Here is an 18,804-nt window from a genome sequence, read left to right on the forward strand (position 1 = left end):
TGTGTGTGAGCAGGATTGGTCCATTTGGACCAATCCGCGGAGCCGTTACGTCACTATGACCGTTACGTCACTATGACCAGGAAGAAAAAAATGGAAAAAGAAAAATCTCCAACGAGGCGTTCTGGTGCAGCATAGACAGGTCTTTTCTGTGTTAGTTTTACTCGCTACAGGGTGTACCTTCAGGGTTTGTGACTTTGCAAACCGTTTACATGCATGCAAATCTACATTCACACAAGGGGTCGGGTAATAACTGGAAAAGCATGTCATGGGACCTTTAAGTTCTCAAAAAATGATTTTTGCTGATCCTTGATATCCAGTTTTTCTAGGACACTGAATGAGGACACACATGTTAATAGCGGCAGCTTCAGGGAGTTTCTGTGTGAGTATGGGTTTATTTAACCAATGTTTTACTGAAAATCCACCTCTTCGTTTACACTGGTGGAGGATGTATTCAGATCTCTTAATTTCATCACAGCAAACAATGTGGGCTTCGTAAATAATTGGACAGCCTTCTGGGGAAAACCTGGTCTGATTAAGAGAGACGGCATTCATCCTACTTTGGAAGGTGCAGATCTCATTTCGGCAAACATTTCAGGGCTTTGTGGACTTAATCCATGACAAACTGGAGTTGGGACCAGGAGGCGGACAGTCTTACACGCTTCTCTGCGCTCTCTCCTAGGCAGTCATCCATAGGAATCCCGAACCCAATAAAATACCCAATATTAGCGGTGTGTGTGTCTGCCCAAGGACAGTTTAAGGTAAAACCTAATAGAGGTGTCATACATAATAACCTAATAAAAGTAAATGTAACAACTACTACAGTGCAACAAAACAGGAAGATTAAATGTGGTCTCTTAAACATAAGATCTCTAGCATCTAAAGCAATATTGGTAAATGATTTAATATCAGATTATAATATTGATATATGCTGTCTCACTGAAACTTGGTTGAGACATGAAGAATATGTCAGCATAAATGAGGCCACTCCACCCAGCCATATCAATACTCATATTGCCCGAGGCACGGGCCGAGGAGGTGGAGTTGCAGCAATCTTTGACTCAAGTTTACTTATCAATCCTAAACCAAAATTAAATTATACCTCCTTTGAAAGCCTCGTTTTTAGTCTTACGCATCCGACCTGGAAAACTTTGCAGCCAATCTTATTTGTTACAGTGTATCGTGCACCAGGTTCTTATTCAGAGTTTTTATCAACTTTGGTACTTAAAACAGATAAAGTAATTATCGTAGGTGACTTTAATATTCATGTTGACGATGATAAAAATAGCCTTACTGTTGCATTTAACTCTATATTAGATTCTGTTGGTTTCTGTCAGAGTGTAAATAAACCAACCCACTGCTATAATCACACTCTCGACCTTGTTCTGACTTATGGTATTGAAATTGAGCAACTATTAGTCGAACCGCATAATCCTGTTTTATCCGACCATTTCTTAGTAACTTTTGAAGTACTATTACGAGACTACAAAGCATTAGTCAAAAGCTCTTGCAGCAGAAACCTATCTGTTAGTGATATAGCCAAATTTAAGGAAGAGATTCCACCAATACTTAACTCGATAGCATGTCTGCATAAGAGAGGAAACTTATACAAAATGTACACCACCCCAAATTGATCATGTTGTTGATAGTGCTATAGATGCGCTGCGAATAAAATTAGACTCTGTTGCTCCTTTGAAAAAGAAGAAAATAAAACAACATAGATTAGCTCCATGGCATAATGCCGAAACCCGCAAAATAAAGCAAAAGTCTAGACAACTTGAAAGGATATGGCGTTCCACTAAACTTGAAGAATCTCGTTTAATTTGGCATATTACTCTCAATGAATATAATAAAGCACTGCGTAAAGCGAGAGCAGCCTACTACTCTTCATTAATAGATGAGAATAAGAATAATGCAAGATTTCTTTTCAGCACTGTAGCCAGGCTGACAGAGAGCCACAGCTCGATTGAGCCTTCTATTCCCATAGCACTCAGTAGTAATGATTTTATGTGCTTTTTTAACGATAAAATTGTTACTCTTAGAAACAAAATTAATGACCTCTTGCCTTTGACCAGTATAGTGTTATCAACAGCTCCCGGAAACGTAAGTTCTAATATTACACTAGATAGTAAACTAGAATGCTTTTCAGCCATAAACCTTGAACAATTAAATTCAATGATTCTCTCTTCTAAACCATCAACGTGCATGTTAGACCCAATTCCAACTAAGCTGTTGAAGGAAGTTTTTCCATTAATTAGCACTTCTTTATTACATATTATGAATATGTCTTTATTATTAGGCTATGTTCCACAATCATTCAAAGTAGCAGTGAAAAAATATATTTATCAATCAAACCTGATGAAATTAATCATCTAAATAAAATTCAAGACTGCCTTAAGGACTTAAAAATCTGGATGACCTTAAACTTTTTGATGTTAAACACGACCAAAACTGAAGTTATTGTACTTGGCTCGAAGAAATACGAAACAAATTATCTAAAGATATACTAACTATGGCATTAATTTGGCCTCCAGTGAGACTGTAAGGAATCTTGGTGTTATATTTGATCAGGATTTATCCTTTAACGCCCACATAAAATCAATTTCAAGGACCGCCTACTTCCATCTACGTAACATTGCAAAAATCAGGCATATCTTGCCTCAAAACGATGCAGAGAAACTAGTCCATACATTTGTTACTTCTAGGCTGGATTATTGTAACTCTTTATTATCAGGGAGTACCAAGAAGTCAGTCAAGTCGCTTCAGATGATTCAAAATGCTGCAGCTCGTGTACTAACCAGAGTTAGGAAAAGGGACCACATTACTCCTGTTCTGGCTGCCTTACACTGGCTCCCTATAGAACACAGGATAGAATTTAAAATTCTTCTTCTCGCCTACAAAGCCCTTAATGGGCAGGCACCATCTTACCTTAAAGAACTCATTATACCCTACTGTCCTACTAGGGCATTGCGTTCCAAGAATGCAGGGTTGTTGGTTGTTCCTAGAGCAGGGGTGGGGAACCTTTTTCCTCTCAAGGGCCATTTCAATTTTTTCAACATCCTCCGAGGGCCGTACAAATGATTGACGTCTGCTTAAAAATACTAAAATCACAGCCCATTCATTTGGCCTTTCTTTCATGCTGTGCAAAGAAAAAGCAACCTCTTAATCCAGATATTTTACCATGACTCATGCATGCATGTGCACAGTTGTGGCATGACCACCAAAACAGAAAGATATGGACACAAGATGTGTGCAATTTAGTTTCCTATCCATGTGAACATGATTTAAGTGGGGGGGGGGGGACCTAACCTCCTCTAGGGGGGTCTGGGCCCGGGGCATGTTCCCCCGGGAAGATTTTTTTTAAATGTTGAAGTTTGGTGCACTTTGAGAGCAACATTAGGAGATCTATGGATACCTCTCTCCCATATGAAACAGAACTGGAAGCAGATTTTCTTTTTCTTTATGGATATTTTACAAATCACTCCCCTTTCAAACTGTATTCTTGTTTATTAATAACAACTTTTTCATATAGTATTTTATACCCGTTTACTGTATTCTCTTATTTTTTTATAACTATAATGATCATATAAAGATGTGCCTTTACCTCACTGGTAGTAGAAAAAGCTTCTTATATTCGTTAGCATAGCTAGTTAACCAGATGCTAATAACAACAAAGTTATCGACTGTATGATCAGTATGACAGATGAACAGATCGCCACTGAGCTTTCAACTAAAGACACAGCCACGCAAAAACTGCGGCATGTGTACGGCTCCTTATGGGTACTGACATTTGTGAAGTCCCGGCCCGGAGCGGCGTTCTGGTGCTCTGCTCTCCGGCAGCTCTAAACCCCTGTCGGAGGAAACATATACCACGTGATGACACGTTAGGCTCGTGTTGTGTTGAAGGACCCTGACCTTGGCCAGGAAAAACAGGTACTCGCTTGTTACATATTTTGCGGTCTAGATTGCTTAATTTTTTTTCTTTTTTGCGTGTGTTACCTCGAGGGCCGTATCAAATTGTCTCGCGGGCCGTATACGGCCCGGGGGCCGGAGGTTCCCCACCCCTGTCCTAGAGTCTCTAAAAGTACAATGGGAGCCAGAGCCTTTTCTTATCAAGCTCCACATTTGTGGAATCAGCTTCCAGTTTGTGTTCGGGCGGCAGACACCCTATCCGTTTTTAAGAGTGTGCTTAAGACCTTCCTTTTTGATAAAGCTTATAGTTAGGGCTGATTAGATTCAGCCCCTAGTTTTGCTGATATAGGCTTAGTTTGTCGGGGGACATCTTACTTCTTCCTTCTCTCTGTCTATACCTGTGTACTCTCATGTTCCGATTAACCCAGCTTTCCCAAATTTCTTTCTTTTTGGTGTCTATATACGCCGGGATCCGGAGTCATGGATGATCCTGCGGTCCTGTGTCCTGGATCGCGAGCCCTAGATCGCGAGTCGTGGCTGTGGTCCTGGATCATCGGTCCTGGATGGATATCCTCGTAGATTCATCTTCCTATTATACACACATGCATTTCCAAACATTTGGACTACCTATGTTGTAAATGTATTATCTTTTCAATTTACACACGGCATCTATTGCACGTCTGTCCGTCCTGGCAGAGGGATCCCTCCTCTGTTGCTCTCCCTGAGGTTTCTCCCATTTTTCCCTTTAAACTGTGGGTTTTCTCCGGAAGTTTTTCCTTGTACGATGTGAGGGTCTAAGGACAGAGGGTGTCGTATTGTCATACTGATATTCTGTACACACTGTGAAGACCACTGAGACAAATGTAACATTTGTGATATTGGGCTATATAAATAAACATTGATTGATTGATTGATTGATTGATTGATTGATTGATTGATTGATTGATTGATTGATTGATTGATTGATGGTAAAAAATATAGATATAAGTCAAAGTAAGGTAGTAAAATAAAAGAAAGGTAAGTTTCAAAAGCAATATTTTGCTGTTGCTAATGCCCTAATGTAAGCAGCATTTTATTGATGCGCCAGATTAAAAAATGTTTTACTTTCTGAGTTGTTTTATATGTATTTATATGTGTATCCGCTTTATGAACAAATATTCTAAATGTAATCATTATTATTATTGTTTCTATTTGTGTATTTTCATTATTAGGATATGACCGTTTTTAATTGTATTTGTACCGGCTGCTTTTTAAACTTGCTGCTTTTTTAAACTTGCTGTTTTATTTATTTTCTATATATACATTCATCTGTAAGACGCATTGGACTGCTTCTTTGGAGGTCTGGAAGAAAACAATACTTATTTTAAAAAAAGAGTTGATTTGAACATGTAGATTCTGTAGTTTATCAAGAAAAATACATATAGTCCTACACACTACATGTTGTTTTGTTTTTTATTTTCAATATGCAAAGAAACAAGTTGTCTTTACATATAGTAGATTAAATACAAATGATTTAAAAACAATATTTCCCCATAAATAAAAGTGAAGTCAAATTCATGTAAAGTACAAAAAACACAGAACATTTGGTTATTTTCCACCCCAGCAGGTTTTTACGCCAATAAATACTTGTCCTAATGGTGTTAAGTTTTTCCTAATGGTTTTCAGGCTTGGGTTTTTTTCCTTTAAGAGGGAGTTGGGTGGAGTTACAGTAGGCTGAAGTGTTGGGTGCATTTATAAGGAGATGTGGAAATGCGCGTCACGCTGACAAAAACGAGTTTCAGCTCCCAGTGTTGTTGTGAGAGGAGGGATGTTGCACATGGTTACTTTCTGACTGCCACAGAGACTACAGATTTATTTTCCCACTTCGGACAGGAACAAGGTCAAGGACACTTACGTGATGGACAAGTGGTCAGCGTTTTCATGGTAAGACTTCCTTTCCTTTAGCTATTAACATTACAAGTTATTTGGTGAAAAAGGGGCTTTAAATCCACTTTAACTCAGCGACCAGGGGCAGGGTTTCTTGTGAGCGGAGTAGCCTGTTTATTGAAAATATTTCTGATAACAATAAAGCTCTCGGTGTGGTATTCCTCCTGGCGGAACTTAATTTAGCCTACGTTAAAGGTACAACGAACCGGGACGCGGTGGTTAGTCCAGAGATAGTGACGTTTGTTTCTTCTTCCTAGAAACCCCTATGGTTGAATAGTGTGTTGAATTCATTTATCTCGGTTATTTGTAGCCTACATACTTTACCCGCTGCTCAGTTTATGGATGTCCGCCGACTGAAGCCCCATCGAGGCGGGATGAGTGAGTCTGCCGGCCCGCCCCGGCCAGCCGCTAGGGGGCGCCGCAAACGGACATATAGTGGGGTGGCTGTGTTGAGTGTTGTCCAATTTAATGCAAAAAGAATAGCTTTGAAAAAGTGTAATATCTATCTATCTAAACTAGACTATCTAGTATCTAAACTACCCTACATTTTTAGTATACTTTAATCTTATAATTGTCAACCCAACTAACAATGCCGTTAGCGAAGTGAGTTGAGCAAGAATTGTATTCAACTTATTTGGACTTACTTATGTTACTAATTGTTGAACAGTATTGAACTTCAGTTTGTTATTGTTGCTTCACCAGATAGTTTGCCTTCGTTTTATATTCATTAATGGCTCTCTTGCTGTTTTCTAACTTTCAGAAATGTTGGAATGTAGGCATTGTTATATTACCTTATATTAGGGTTAATATAAACATTTGATGTATTGAATGTAAAGCATAACTCATCAGAATGTCAGTCTACAGCTGTCACTAACCCTTACCTCTATCCTGTGGCCTAACTTAACTTGATGTTCCACACCTGCAGGTGAACAAACCAGACTCAGCTCAGCTGTAATCTTTGTCTTTTCTACCAATAACACCTATTGAATCCACTTCAGACCTAAATATGGCTCTTAACTATCTGAAATGTGTTGAAAGTAGTCATATTATATAACAGACTGCATGATCATTATTGTGTAAACTACAGTATAGTTTATACGTGAAATTGGTCAATCCCAGAAATATGATTCATTAGCATTCTTTCCCATATATAATTTGAGTTTAGATTAAAATGTTTTCTTTTTCAGATGCTCATACAATACCTAACGTTTCTAAAATAATAATAGGTAGAATAAGTGTAAAAGGATAAATTAGAACAAATAAATTCAAACAATGTAATTATGAATTGATGTCAAATAGTTGCTAAATGGTATGCTAGTTGGCATGTGGCATATATTAGCCAGGTGGGATGTGCAATTTCTCCAGATGCATTTCCTTTATTGAAACCAACTGTAGTTGTCTAATTTGAGATCATTTGGTAAATTAGACTGTTATATAGGCTGCAAATACATGTGTTGTTGAGATATGAAACCCACATACTGCTGCATTATTTATTATTGTCAATAAAGGCATTTGTTAAGATTTCTGTCCTCTCTGCTAAGCTGTGAGTGTTTCTCAGCCAGCAGCAAGTTGTAATCAGGTGATGTGAAGCTCATACTTTATGCCAGCTCCTTAATTAAATAATCTGTAAAGGTCCAGTATGTGAATGGCCTATTTCCTGAAACAAGCAAAGTGGTCACAGCCAAGGACAACACATCAAGGCTCCTGCATGAGATGACAAATTGTTTTCCAAGCCTCTGGCCTTCTTCTCTTTTCCAGTCCTCCTGCATGGGATTTGCTGCACAGCCCATAGTTTGGCCATGTCTGCTTGTCTCCATGGCGTATCTTCAGTCCTAACCTCATGGGAGAGTTCACTTGTATTTTCAAGCTTGCTTTACTGCGCACCAAAGTGACACAAAGCCCCATTCATGCCTGAGAGTGGCTCCATTCATGGACGCTGAGTACTTGCCGGTAGAATTCATAATTGTTCAGCGTCTTCCATCTCCGAGGATCACTGGCGGATATGACGCCACAGTTGGTTGTTTTAAGGATGACATAAATATTCAAATAGACGCATGGGTCATTGTTTTGTTTGTGGTGGTTTTGTGTTGCATTATGCATGCTCTGCATTGTTTGCCACCCACATGGACTGTAGGCCTGGCAGTGACATGAAACAATGCAGGACGTTGAAGAATAAGATTGTAGTTTGATTGGAAAGTCAAGACCTAGCATTGCCCTCCGGGTGAGTAGGAGGAAGGGGGTTACTAATTAATAGTTTTCAGGTGAATGGATATATAAATCAGACAGGAACGTAGATGTATAATGGATTTTTCATTCAGTGGTACCATTTTATTTTGAAATTGAGCTGTCTAATGCAGGTGTTTATGGGCCTGGGAACCATTTTATTATAGGATCATGAAGCATCCGTCATTTTACACAAATATTACAATTATCCAAAGCTAGTTATAATAGAGTCAGGGCCGCAGGGTACTGAGCAGCAACCTTGCTGGAAGGACAGGAGTACTTTGGTTTTGGAGGGGCTTTACTCACTTTAAAACTCCCAGAGTTGGCATATGGATTGTTTAACATTTTGACCTTCCACTTTGTGAGTCAAGCAATAAAAGCAAAGCTACTGTCACCTTTCTCGTAGAAGACTAGGGATGCAATATATATACAATTAGATAAGATAATATATACTTGTATTGGTCCCAAGTTATTTTGTTACAGCAGCATCTAGAAATGCATTGCGCATTATGAAAGAGATAGTAAACATAAACAGCAAGTTTGGATAAACAGTAAAAGATAAATATCTGCTGCCAATATATTACTGGCTGATAAGTAACTAAATTAAATGACTGATCATAATGGTATTTCAGTGCTTTTTTGCATGTCATTCCTTCTCTCTCCCCCTTCTATCTATAATCAAATCAAAAAAATCTTGGAATTCCAGCTGATTATTTTATTTCAAACCTTTATTTATCCAGGTGTATCCCATTGAGATCATCGATCTCTTTTTCAAGGGAGACCTGCTCAAGTAGGTTCCACATGAAATATAAACAGAACAACAAAAAGGACATCATACAGCATCATTATAGGGATTTACAATTTACATAATTATCCACATGAACAGGTACCAACAGCTTCAGATTGAGTAGCATCCAACCGTGCTTTAAAAACATTTAGTGGCACCAGATTGCTCAGTTTCCATTTAATTTGCAGACTATTCCAAGACAGAGGAGCTGCACATCTAAATGCCATCTTCCCTAAGACAGTCCTAGCAGTTGGCACATTTTATAAAAACACAGCATGCGATCTCAGGCAGTAGCCACTTACAATTCGCCGTGAGATCAGGGAGCAGATATAGGATGGAAGTTTCCCTAACATGGCTTTGTATATAAAAAATGTACCAGTGACTGAGCCTCCGTACAGTTAGTGAAGGCAAACCTGCCCTTGCATACAGGGTACAGTGATGGGTTAATGCTTTACAGTTTGTCACAAATCTCAGTGCACTGTGATACGCAGCATCTAACTTGACCAGGTAATGGGCAGGTGCATTCATATAGATCAGATCACCATAGTCCAGTACAGGTAAAAAGGTCACAGTGACTCAAGTGAGAAACAGGACTTGTTCCTGTAGAAGAAACCTAGCCTAACCCTCAGTTTTTTTAAGCAGGTTATTGACATGAAGTTTAAAAGTGAGACAATCATCAAGCCAGATACCTAGGTATTTGTAACAGGTAACCACTTCAAGTTTTATTCCTTGCGTAGTTACAATATCTAAAATAGGCTCTGGTGTCTTTTTAGCTTTTGAAAAGAGCATTACCTTGGTTTTATCAACATTTAAAAGAAGCTTAAGCTCAGAGAGCTGAGTCTGAATAATGTTAAAAACAGCTTGCAATTCAACAACAGCCTCCTTAAAGCCCCTGTCACACTGTCAGTGTTGGGAAAGTTCACTTTCTACATGAACTAGTTCAGTTCACAGTTCACACATTTTAAAATGAACTAGTTCAGTTCATAGTTCATAATTCAAAATGTTGAACTAAAGTTCATGGTTTCAAAAATGAACTAATTTATAGTTTATAGTTCTTTTTTCAATACGTTGCTGCGAGCTATTATTTGTCTCCTGTACGATGTTAATGGGATTTGGGTGGTAGTGGATCTGTTTTGGCTCTCTTTTTTATTCGCCACTCACACATACCGTGAAAGGCTAGTCGTGTGCTTATTCTCAATGTGCCGTTTAAGGTTTGTTGTCGACTTCGTCGATGTACGGACTTGCTTTTTCAAACCGGGCGGACACAGTTTACAGGCAAACGTTTGATTTTTTCCATCTGAGTCAGTACTGACTTTAACGTAAAACTCTTTTAAATGCTCATACGCCGACACCGTAGACGTAGTAGGCTTGTTTGAGACAAGCAAGACCTGCGCAGACCTGCGCAGTTGCGATCAACGTCTTGCTAGTGCGTTGCATGATGGTTAGTCATTTTGTCCGACTTGCTCTGGAGGCTCGCCCACATGAGACTTTGAAATCTCGCGGGACAAAGACACCCGCAGCCTTGAGAGCGAGGCGAGGCGAGTTGGCGCACTTGCTCTCCACGAGCTGCGGAAGCGAAATGCTTGATGGGAAACGACTCGCTGGTATCTCGAGCTGAGCGCTTATTGGTGGTTTTTACCCCGTGCTGCTGATGAAACTCTCCAATTGGCTGGCAAAAGTTTGTTGTTGTTTTGTGTCAGTTTTACGTCACCACATCCATTCCCATTTTTCATCATTGTTCCACAATGTTTATCATCATGAAATTAATATCTATATATTTTATACTATACTGCTTACCGTTTTCATACTTTATATATCTTAGCATATTCATACACACTGTTCATACTGCTCACAGGCTGATATCTAGTGTATTCATACCCCACTGTTTATTCATCATTCAATTCATTCTATATGTTATTCTGTAGATTGTGTACATTACTTTCCACTTCACTGCTTGTTGCACCTGGTTAGAAGCTAAACTGCATTTCGTTGTCTCAGTACCTGTAATATGTGCAATAACAATAAAGTTTCTCTTTAAGTTAAACCAAATCATTAAAATAAAATCTATTGTAATGTAATGATTTGGTTTAACCTTATTTATTGAATACATAATTTAAAATGGCAAGATTAAATCAAATTACATCCATGTTGTACACATCATAAAGCTTAAAGTGACAGCTCAAGAATTAACACAGTAGCAGGTCTGTTCAATTCATGCTCATTAAGCTTCATGTGTGCGGATCTGAAGGGACTGATCATTTGTAGCCTGTCCACCTATCAGTTTTGCAAACATTAAGAGGGAGGAGCATTTCTAATAATACTGACGATTTCAATAGGTCTTTGCACTACGTGCTCAGGCCCTAATTATGGAACCCAGTCAGTGGTGTGGTTCATCATCATGACTGAATTAACAAACCTATATAAAGCAATGGAGATCACCTTTGTCTACAGTGGGTAAAATGGAATTTCCGCCATTGCAAACCCAGCCAGTCAAGCCGACTCCGAGTCCGAGCTGTCCGACTTAAGACGAGCTTTTTGACACCTCCCCCGGCTGCGATCGGCTACTCTCGTCTACTTTCGAGGCGAGCCGCAATGTGTCTCAAACAAGCCTAGAGTCTCACTCTGAGCGAGTGCTGCTGCAGCTGCTCTCGGCTTCGTCCATACTATTTCATTCATTCATTCAATGCTCACCGGTTCCGCGGTTCCACATTGTTTGTTGTGAGGAGTCTGATATATTTAGTATATTTATATTTTAGTGCGACAGCCAGGGGTGACAGGCGCGTACGCGTCACAGCCAGCTTGCTGTTGCCAGATTGGGTGGTTTTCCGCATTATCTTGAAGCCTGTTTACGGTGTGTTTTAACTGGGTTTTCGGCTGAAAGGCATATGAAATCTGGCACACTTTTGAACGCCGTTATAATACAGTGCTGAGAATGAACGCACTTTTGAACGCCGTTATACAGCGCTGAGAATGAACGCGTTCTCAATTACGTTCATCTAGCGGAAATACAGTACGTTCAGTTCACGTTCGCCCAAAATATGAACGCGTTCATGAACGATCGTTCATTGAACGCGTTCAGGTACATCACTGCACACTGTCCCGAAATTGACACCCGATGGACACACGATAAAGGAAATGTTCAAATTCGGCTGTGATCGTAGCAACATCGGGCCATTCGTGAGGGCATCTAAGCCATCGTATGACCGCCGGTAGAGTTTCTCAGGCTCCGGCAGCAACTTCGTGAGCAGCAACTTCGTAAGGCACTCGTGAGGGCATCTTGTCAAATCGTGTCATCTTCGTGTTATCATCGGTGCATTCACCCTCACTCGGATTGGGGCGTATGCCCGATGGAACCGATGATAACAAGATGCCCTCACGATGGCCTTACGAAGGGCAAAATTGACACACGAATTCAACACGAAAATGAACCTTCGCAAGGTCCTTCGGCAATTTTTTGGCATGCCAAAGATTTTTCCACCGCTCACGAAGTTGCTGCCGGAGCCTGAGAAACTCCACCAGCGATCATACGATGGCTTAAGATGCCCTTACGAATAGCCCGATGTTGCTACGATCACAGCCGAATGTGAACATTTCCTTTATCGTGTGTCCATCGGGTTGTTTTATTGCACAACAAAATCATGTAAACATATTATGTAAATAACCCAATTTGTGTTCTGTGAAACTGAAAAGGATATAATACATTATTTTGACAGTTGTTGTTGTTATTTAAACACCATTACGTAATATTTTCTACATATAAAGACGGATAAAGTAAAGAACAAAGTTTGAAGTTATCAGTACAGTATCATAGTACTGTAACATAATTGTTTTTAGTACTTTCATTGCAGTTGTATGTCTTAAATGTAATGTAAATGTTGCCTTTGTGTGTGGTTCGGGGCCATCTTCGTGCGAAATTCACAATTCCATATTCGTGTGTCCATCGGGTGTCAATTTCGGGACAGTGTGATAGGGGCTTAATGGAGGGACCTGCACAGTACATCACGGTATCGTCTGAATAAAAATGTGAGGTTGCTCCATCGACATTTTCACCTAAACTATTGATGTAGATGGAGAATAAAAGTGGACCCAAAACAGGACCTTGAGGAACACCATTAGTAATGTTTAACCACTCAGACAGCCCATCAAAGTGAACACATTGGGACCTTTCAGAGAGGTAGTTCACAAACCACCCCACTGCATGGCTGGATATGCCTATACTGACCAGCCTCTGCTTCAAAATGCGATGATCGACGGTATCAAACGCTTTGGACAGGCCAATAAATAGAGCTGCACAACTCTGCTTAGTATCTAAAATACTCGCCACATCATTCACCACTTTCATTGTGGCAGTGATGGTGCTATGTTGCTTTCTGAAGCCTGACTGATGTTTAGACAGGATGTCATTTGTACATAAAAACACCTTTACCTGTTCACTCACTAGGCGTTCAAGAACCTTAGCCAGAACTGACAATTTAGAGATGGGCCTATAATTATTTAATAGGCCCATCTCTAAATTGTCAGTTCTGGCTAAGGTTCTTCATTACATCTGATATGGTGAAAGGCTGCGGACGGATGGTCACAGTTGTATCCTGGTTCAGTACAGGGACTTTTCTGTAAATAGCAACATATTTTACACAATAACTAAGATCCATTTTCTTTTTTCAGTCTCCATCTGCTACTCTCTGCTAGACAACTTAAATACAGACTTGTATTGTCATTATTATTGCACGTGTTGGTGGTGGAGTCTGTCAGGCAGCATCAAAGGAATGCTGCACAATTAGCCCCTGTTGTACGGGCGGATACTGCAGGGTTTCATGGTCACCGAGAGGAAGGAGGGCGAGGAGTGCTGCTGCCCTCCCACATCTGACCCAGGGGTTGTGCAATAAGCCACCAGACAAATGGCTTTAAGCTGCAACCACAAAGACATGCTAATGGCAGCTGCCCGGCCAGACTGAAGTCATTCACCCCACTTTAGTGTCTTGCTTACCCAAAATGATACAGAGTTTCAAGAATCTACCTATTAATTTCATTCAAAGAATTCGAGAAAAAATCTCTTGCCTATTACGCTCACAAAATGCTTTTTGTCATGTGCCGGCTCTCTTTTTGAATTGGAGTGATGTCAGAGAGAGTAATATAGGTGTGTTATGATAGTCATGCTGTATTCATAATATATAAATGATTTATCAATAGGTGACATGTGTTTGTGTTTCGAGCCTCCAAGTATTTGTTCTGTCCCGACCTTTGACCTGCCTGGTAGGGTGAGTGCGTGCGTGCAGCTGGTCTCGCTCCAGATGTGCGCTGTTTATATACCCAGGCTGTTTATGGACATTTCACACTGACGAAGGTGTGACCAGAACAAATGAAAGGACTGATGTAATGCAAAAGCCAAATGTAGAAGATTTTTACACCTTTTTTTTCCTTCTGTAAAGCCTTTTCTGACACACCTGCTACAGCAAGATCTGAATTTACAAGTGTTTCTGTTTCACAAGGAGTAAAAGCTTCGTATTTCATAGTTTTTCTCTTCTTTCTCCAACAGCTTTCTGCTGGCTAGAACGAAGCCGTGATGGGTTGGATGGATACTAAACAGACCTGCATGCTTTTTAAAAACACAATACATGCCACGACATGGCCGGGAGTCAGAATAACTTCTGGGGACAACATGACCTGAATAGGTACGTAAACAGCTCTCTATTACTGATAGAATCAAACTGTAAACAAGCAATAGTTTGTATTACTACGTTTGACGATACAAACACTACTTTATCTTTCATCATACAATGTCAGGAGAATCATTCTGGCACTTTGCATATTAAATACTTATTAAATACATAAAACAACTCACAAAATGTTAAACATCTAAAACTAAACATTCACTATCATAGATTTTAAATTCTTCCCCGAGTTTATCCTCTAATTGTTTCTTTATGTCTGGTCCGGAATCCATCATATTCTTGAATGATTTTGTTTAGATAGCAAAAACATTTACAATCTGTAATCTTTAAAGGGATCCAGATCCCTCATCCAGGATGGAAAAACATGTAATATATAATCTACAGTGTAGACAGTATTAGAACAAAGTTTAATATTGGTAGGTAAAGGTAACTAAAGAACAAACATTCATGAAGAACACGGCCCATGAAGGACTTCGAGCTACCTTCAATGGTGTTACATAATGTAAATAAATGAATGAGAACAGAACATATGTTCTTTTTGTAACATATGTCATTCTTGTTATTTGCCATGTATAATGACTTACTCATGACAGGTTATGTGTAGGAATGATTTACACACATGCAATGCTCTGTATGGATTTCTCAACCCACTCTTGTTTTTTCAGAGAGTGCTTTGGCCTCAGTGCTGAAATGGAACAAAACCTGACGCAGCTTCAACAACAGCAAATGGCCAAGGAGTTAAATGGTGAGTCTTTATTGTGTTCTTATTTATTATTTTCCTTAATATAAGCTAATATTTCTTGATTTTACTACTAAGAAACGAATATATCAAAAACTGTTAACAACTAGTGCAGTTGTAATAAACTTGGGTGAACTTCACAGAATGTAAGTATTGATCTTTGAAATATATTTGCTAATTGAGGTGAGCTACATTAGATGCCACTGTTAAACCTTGATATAAAAAGAAACGTCAATCATTAGTGACATCAAATCAAGAAATTAACCAAGATTTGAAAATAGGGCAACAAAATACTGTTAACAAAGTACAGTAACAAATGTCAGTATTTCTGACCATATTTTTAAATTGTTGGGAAACACTAACAGTGTTTGACAAGTGCTGTACAGTTTTGCTACTTTACCTACATTAATAAATCAAGTTCTGCCAATATAAATCTTGTTTCAGAAGTCCGTCTTGTCTGTCTTGGATTTACAAACTTAAGTTTAAGTCCTGCTTGACCAATAAAAGGCGTGTAGACAGGGGTTAGATGAGCTGTGTACCAGAGAAGAGAGCACAGTGAAGGAGGAGAGGGGGGACATTGCTCCCTGGTCACCAGCTGTTCCTGCAGTCTGGGGCACGTCGGATGTTTCCACAGAGAAGGTTATGGGAAGCTACGTTCAGATTATGGCCTGCCCCGAAGATAATGACGATGGCTGTGTTAATCAGGGTGTTGTGGCTGATGTTTGACGAAGAGGGCGATAGGTTAAGCGGTTGTTTTTCGACATGTTTTTAACTCCCGTTTCCTGTAAGATATCTTCAGCAAAACATGGGCTTTTTTTTCTTCTCAGTTGAGTGGGTAGCCCACTCCCCCTGGTATTCTGTCCCTCCTACACCATCACTACACACTGGTTAAAGTTTCTCTCATTGGAAGTTGTTTTTCATGTTTCTTCCTCTGAGAGTTGTTTCTGCACTACAGTGATAGCAAAACCATGTATTTCATAGCAGCAGGTTCTGGGTGGATGGTTGAATTTTCTTTTTTGGATTTAAGAAGCCAGGTGTTTAATACATGATTGTTTTTCCCTTTCCCAGGCAATATCTCCCTCTCCCACTCGCCTTTCTACTCCGATACGCACCGCCTTGCATCTGATAACATACTGCGTCCCCATGACGGAGACCAGGTGGTCCCTTCTTCCCAGAGACGGACAGTGTTTGGGGGCCACCAGAGAGAAGCCAAACCCCTGCCACCACTGCCCGACCCCGGAGAGCTCATGTCTGATGAGGCGGCCGACAGTGAGGTGGAGTTTTTTACCAGTGACCGACGGCGTCTTTTGCCCAAAAGTTGCCCCAAGGCCATGAGCAGGGTGATGAACAAAGACTTTGGGCAGGTGAATCACGCCTACCAGGAGAGCTCCAGGGCTGGGTCAGGCTCCATGGCTTTCTCCTGGCCCAGCAGAGAGGACAGACCAACAGGTAGAGGCAGTGGGTTTTGGTCCCTAGCTCTCCAGGGAGAAGACCATCAGCAGGTAGTGTATGCAGGCGCAGATACTCTGTGTAACAAACAGCATGACCAATATCAATCATCGAGACTTCTGGTCTCCTGTTCTGGCCCTTCTTCCAGCACCACTGACCGGCCACAAATCCCTCCTCGTATCCCCATCCGGCCAAAACCTTCTGCTCTCTCAAAGACTGCGAGTGCCAACGAGGAAGACAAACCTCCAAAAATACCTCCAAGGGTCCCCTTAGTCCCACCCTGCCCTCCGCGCACCCCGAGTCCCAAGAGCCTTCCGATTTATATTAATGGTGTGATGCCTGCCACACAGAGTTTTGCTGCTAACCCAAAATATGTGAGTAAAGCATTACAGAGACAGCAAAGTCAAAGGGTGCCACCTGCAGCCCAGTTTTCTCCCTGCATTGTGCCCATTTTGAAGGATGGCAGGCAGGCCAGCGCTACGCACTACATCCTCCTGCCGCCCGGCCGCCCCCCGTACTCGGACAGGCGAGAAAGACTCCTGAGCGAACCGGTCCGGACAGGAAACAGCAGCCTCTGGCAGAACCGATAGAAAGCCTCGCTTTTGTCACCGACTGAAACTTAATGGGAAACACTGTCTCATTAATAACCATGTGATGTGATGTTGTGTGAACATCTACATGCTACATTCACACGTCTAATGTCGTATTGGTGTTATTTTCAATGACTACAACACTTTGAGGTTTTTGTCTGTTTTAAACTGAACATTTTACCCATCAGTATTATAGCAAAGTGAAAAGCATCATAACATTCCAGTATTTTCACTAATAGTAGAGAAATATTTATATTACCATTTTCAATTGTGGGTTTCTGAGATGCTGCAGTTTTTTCTTAGATCTCATTTTTTATTCTGACAACTATTTGCTCAGATAACTAAAACTATAATGAGAGAAAAATAATTACTGTATGTACAAGCTGTGCTTGTACTAAACCCTCACCCCATGTTCCACCATTTTGTATGACAATGCTGCTTGAAGTCTTATGTATGATGTATGGAAGGATTTAATGTTTTGCTCAATCATTCTCACATTAAGAAATATGGTAAATGTAATACAATGAACAACAGTGAAATACTTCCCCTGATACAACTCTTAACTGCTGCTTTTAATTTAGTGCAAGTGCACTTAATTTTTCCAACACCACTTTCGCAATCAATTTACACCCTACTAAATCCTATCTGAAGAATACTCAACATGCTGATTTAAGCATCCTCTCTTGAATGATATTCTATGCTAATGTGCACAAAGTAGAATTTATTTAAAGGTACAATTCTGTGAAGAATCTGCAAAATATAAAAACAGCAGTTCCACCACCAGAGTTCACGACTGAAACCTGCAACCACACTCAAATCGATTGACAGGCCCTCTAATACATATGAAGAACATATTTGAGTTTTTTGTTTTCTGAAGCCGTTTTTTCATAATTCAGTAAAAAGCCTTAATTTAAAATTATGTATATACGGTCTGGTCTGTGTGTGAGGGCATGAAAATCATGTTACGTTTACACTGTTGGGGTTTACAGCCTATATTACGTCAACAGGTTGGAAGTTCTCATGAAGGTTCTGTCAGATTTAGCCCAAGCTAAGGCTGTATGTATGTTAATGTGTTGTTTGTGTTGAAAGTAAATCATTGTACAATTGTTTTTAATCTATTTATAGAAATAAAATAACTTATTCATTCTATGATACGCTCAATGTATTTTTTCTAAACCAGAACTATGTACACTTGAATCTTTAGTGATTTAACCATTCAAAGCTCATACACTTTGCTTTTGGAAGGCAGGCTAACATATCACCTCTTAATTATACCAGTGTTATTGCCCTATAACATCATTGAAGAATGCCATAACTGGGAAGGAACAAAGACTGTTGATGCAAATGTGTCCTGCTTTTGAGATCAAAAATAATCCAGATAACAAATAGAGGGGCAATAGTTAAATAAGCAATATATACACCATGATTTAGAAAGAATTATTTCTGACCTAAATCGAACATTTTGGAAGAAACCAACAATTTTTGCAATTTCTGAAGACTTGGGAAAAA

The 18,804-nt window shown here is 39.9% G+C and overlaps 1 protein-coding gene across 1 annotated transcript; it reads left to right on the forward strand.

The window, feature by feature from the left end:
* The first annotated feature begins 5,670 nt into the window (after window positions 1–5,670).
* Window positions 5,671–18,738, forward strand: LOC117449112 (ERBB receptor feedback inhibitor 1). The gene is made up of 4 exons (XM_034086516.2): window positions 5,671–5,832; window positions 14,382–14,517; window positions 15,183–15,262; window positions 16,325–18,738. The coding sequence occupies exons 2-4, from the start codon at window positions 14,471–14,473 to the stop codon at window positions 17,293–17,295; spliced, it is 1,098 nt and encodes a 365-aa protein (XP_033942407.1). The 5' UTR covers window positions 5,671–5,832; window positions 14,382–14,470; the 3' UTR covers window positions 17,296–18,738.
* The last annotated feature ends 66 nt before the right edge of the window (window positions 18,739–18,804 follow it).

The sequence above is a fragment of the Pseudochaenichthys georgianus genome, chromosome 7 (genome assembly GCF_902827115.2).
Source record: "Pseudochaenichthys georgianus chromosome 7, fPseGeo1.2, whole genome shotgun sequence".
Taxonomy (NCBI): domain Eukaryota; kingdom Metazoa; phylum Chordata; class Actinopteri; order Perciformes; family Channichthyidae; genus Pseudochaenichthys; species Pseudochaenichthys georgianus.

Coding starts and splice junctions, on each gene's coding strand:
- LOC117449112 (XM_034086516.2), top strand. CDS start 14,471: ATGGCCGGGAGTCAGAATAACTTCTGGGGACAACATGACCTGAATAG. Junction 14,518..15,182: donor GGACAACATGACCTGAATAG/GTACGTAAACAG, acceptor TTGTTTTTTCAG/AGAGTGCTTTGGCCTCAGTG. Junction 15,263..16,324: donor AATGGCCAAGGAGTTAAATG/GTGAGTCTTTAT, acceptor TCCCTTTCCCAG/GCAATATCTCCCTCTCCCAC.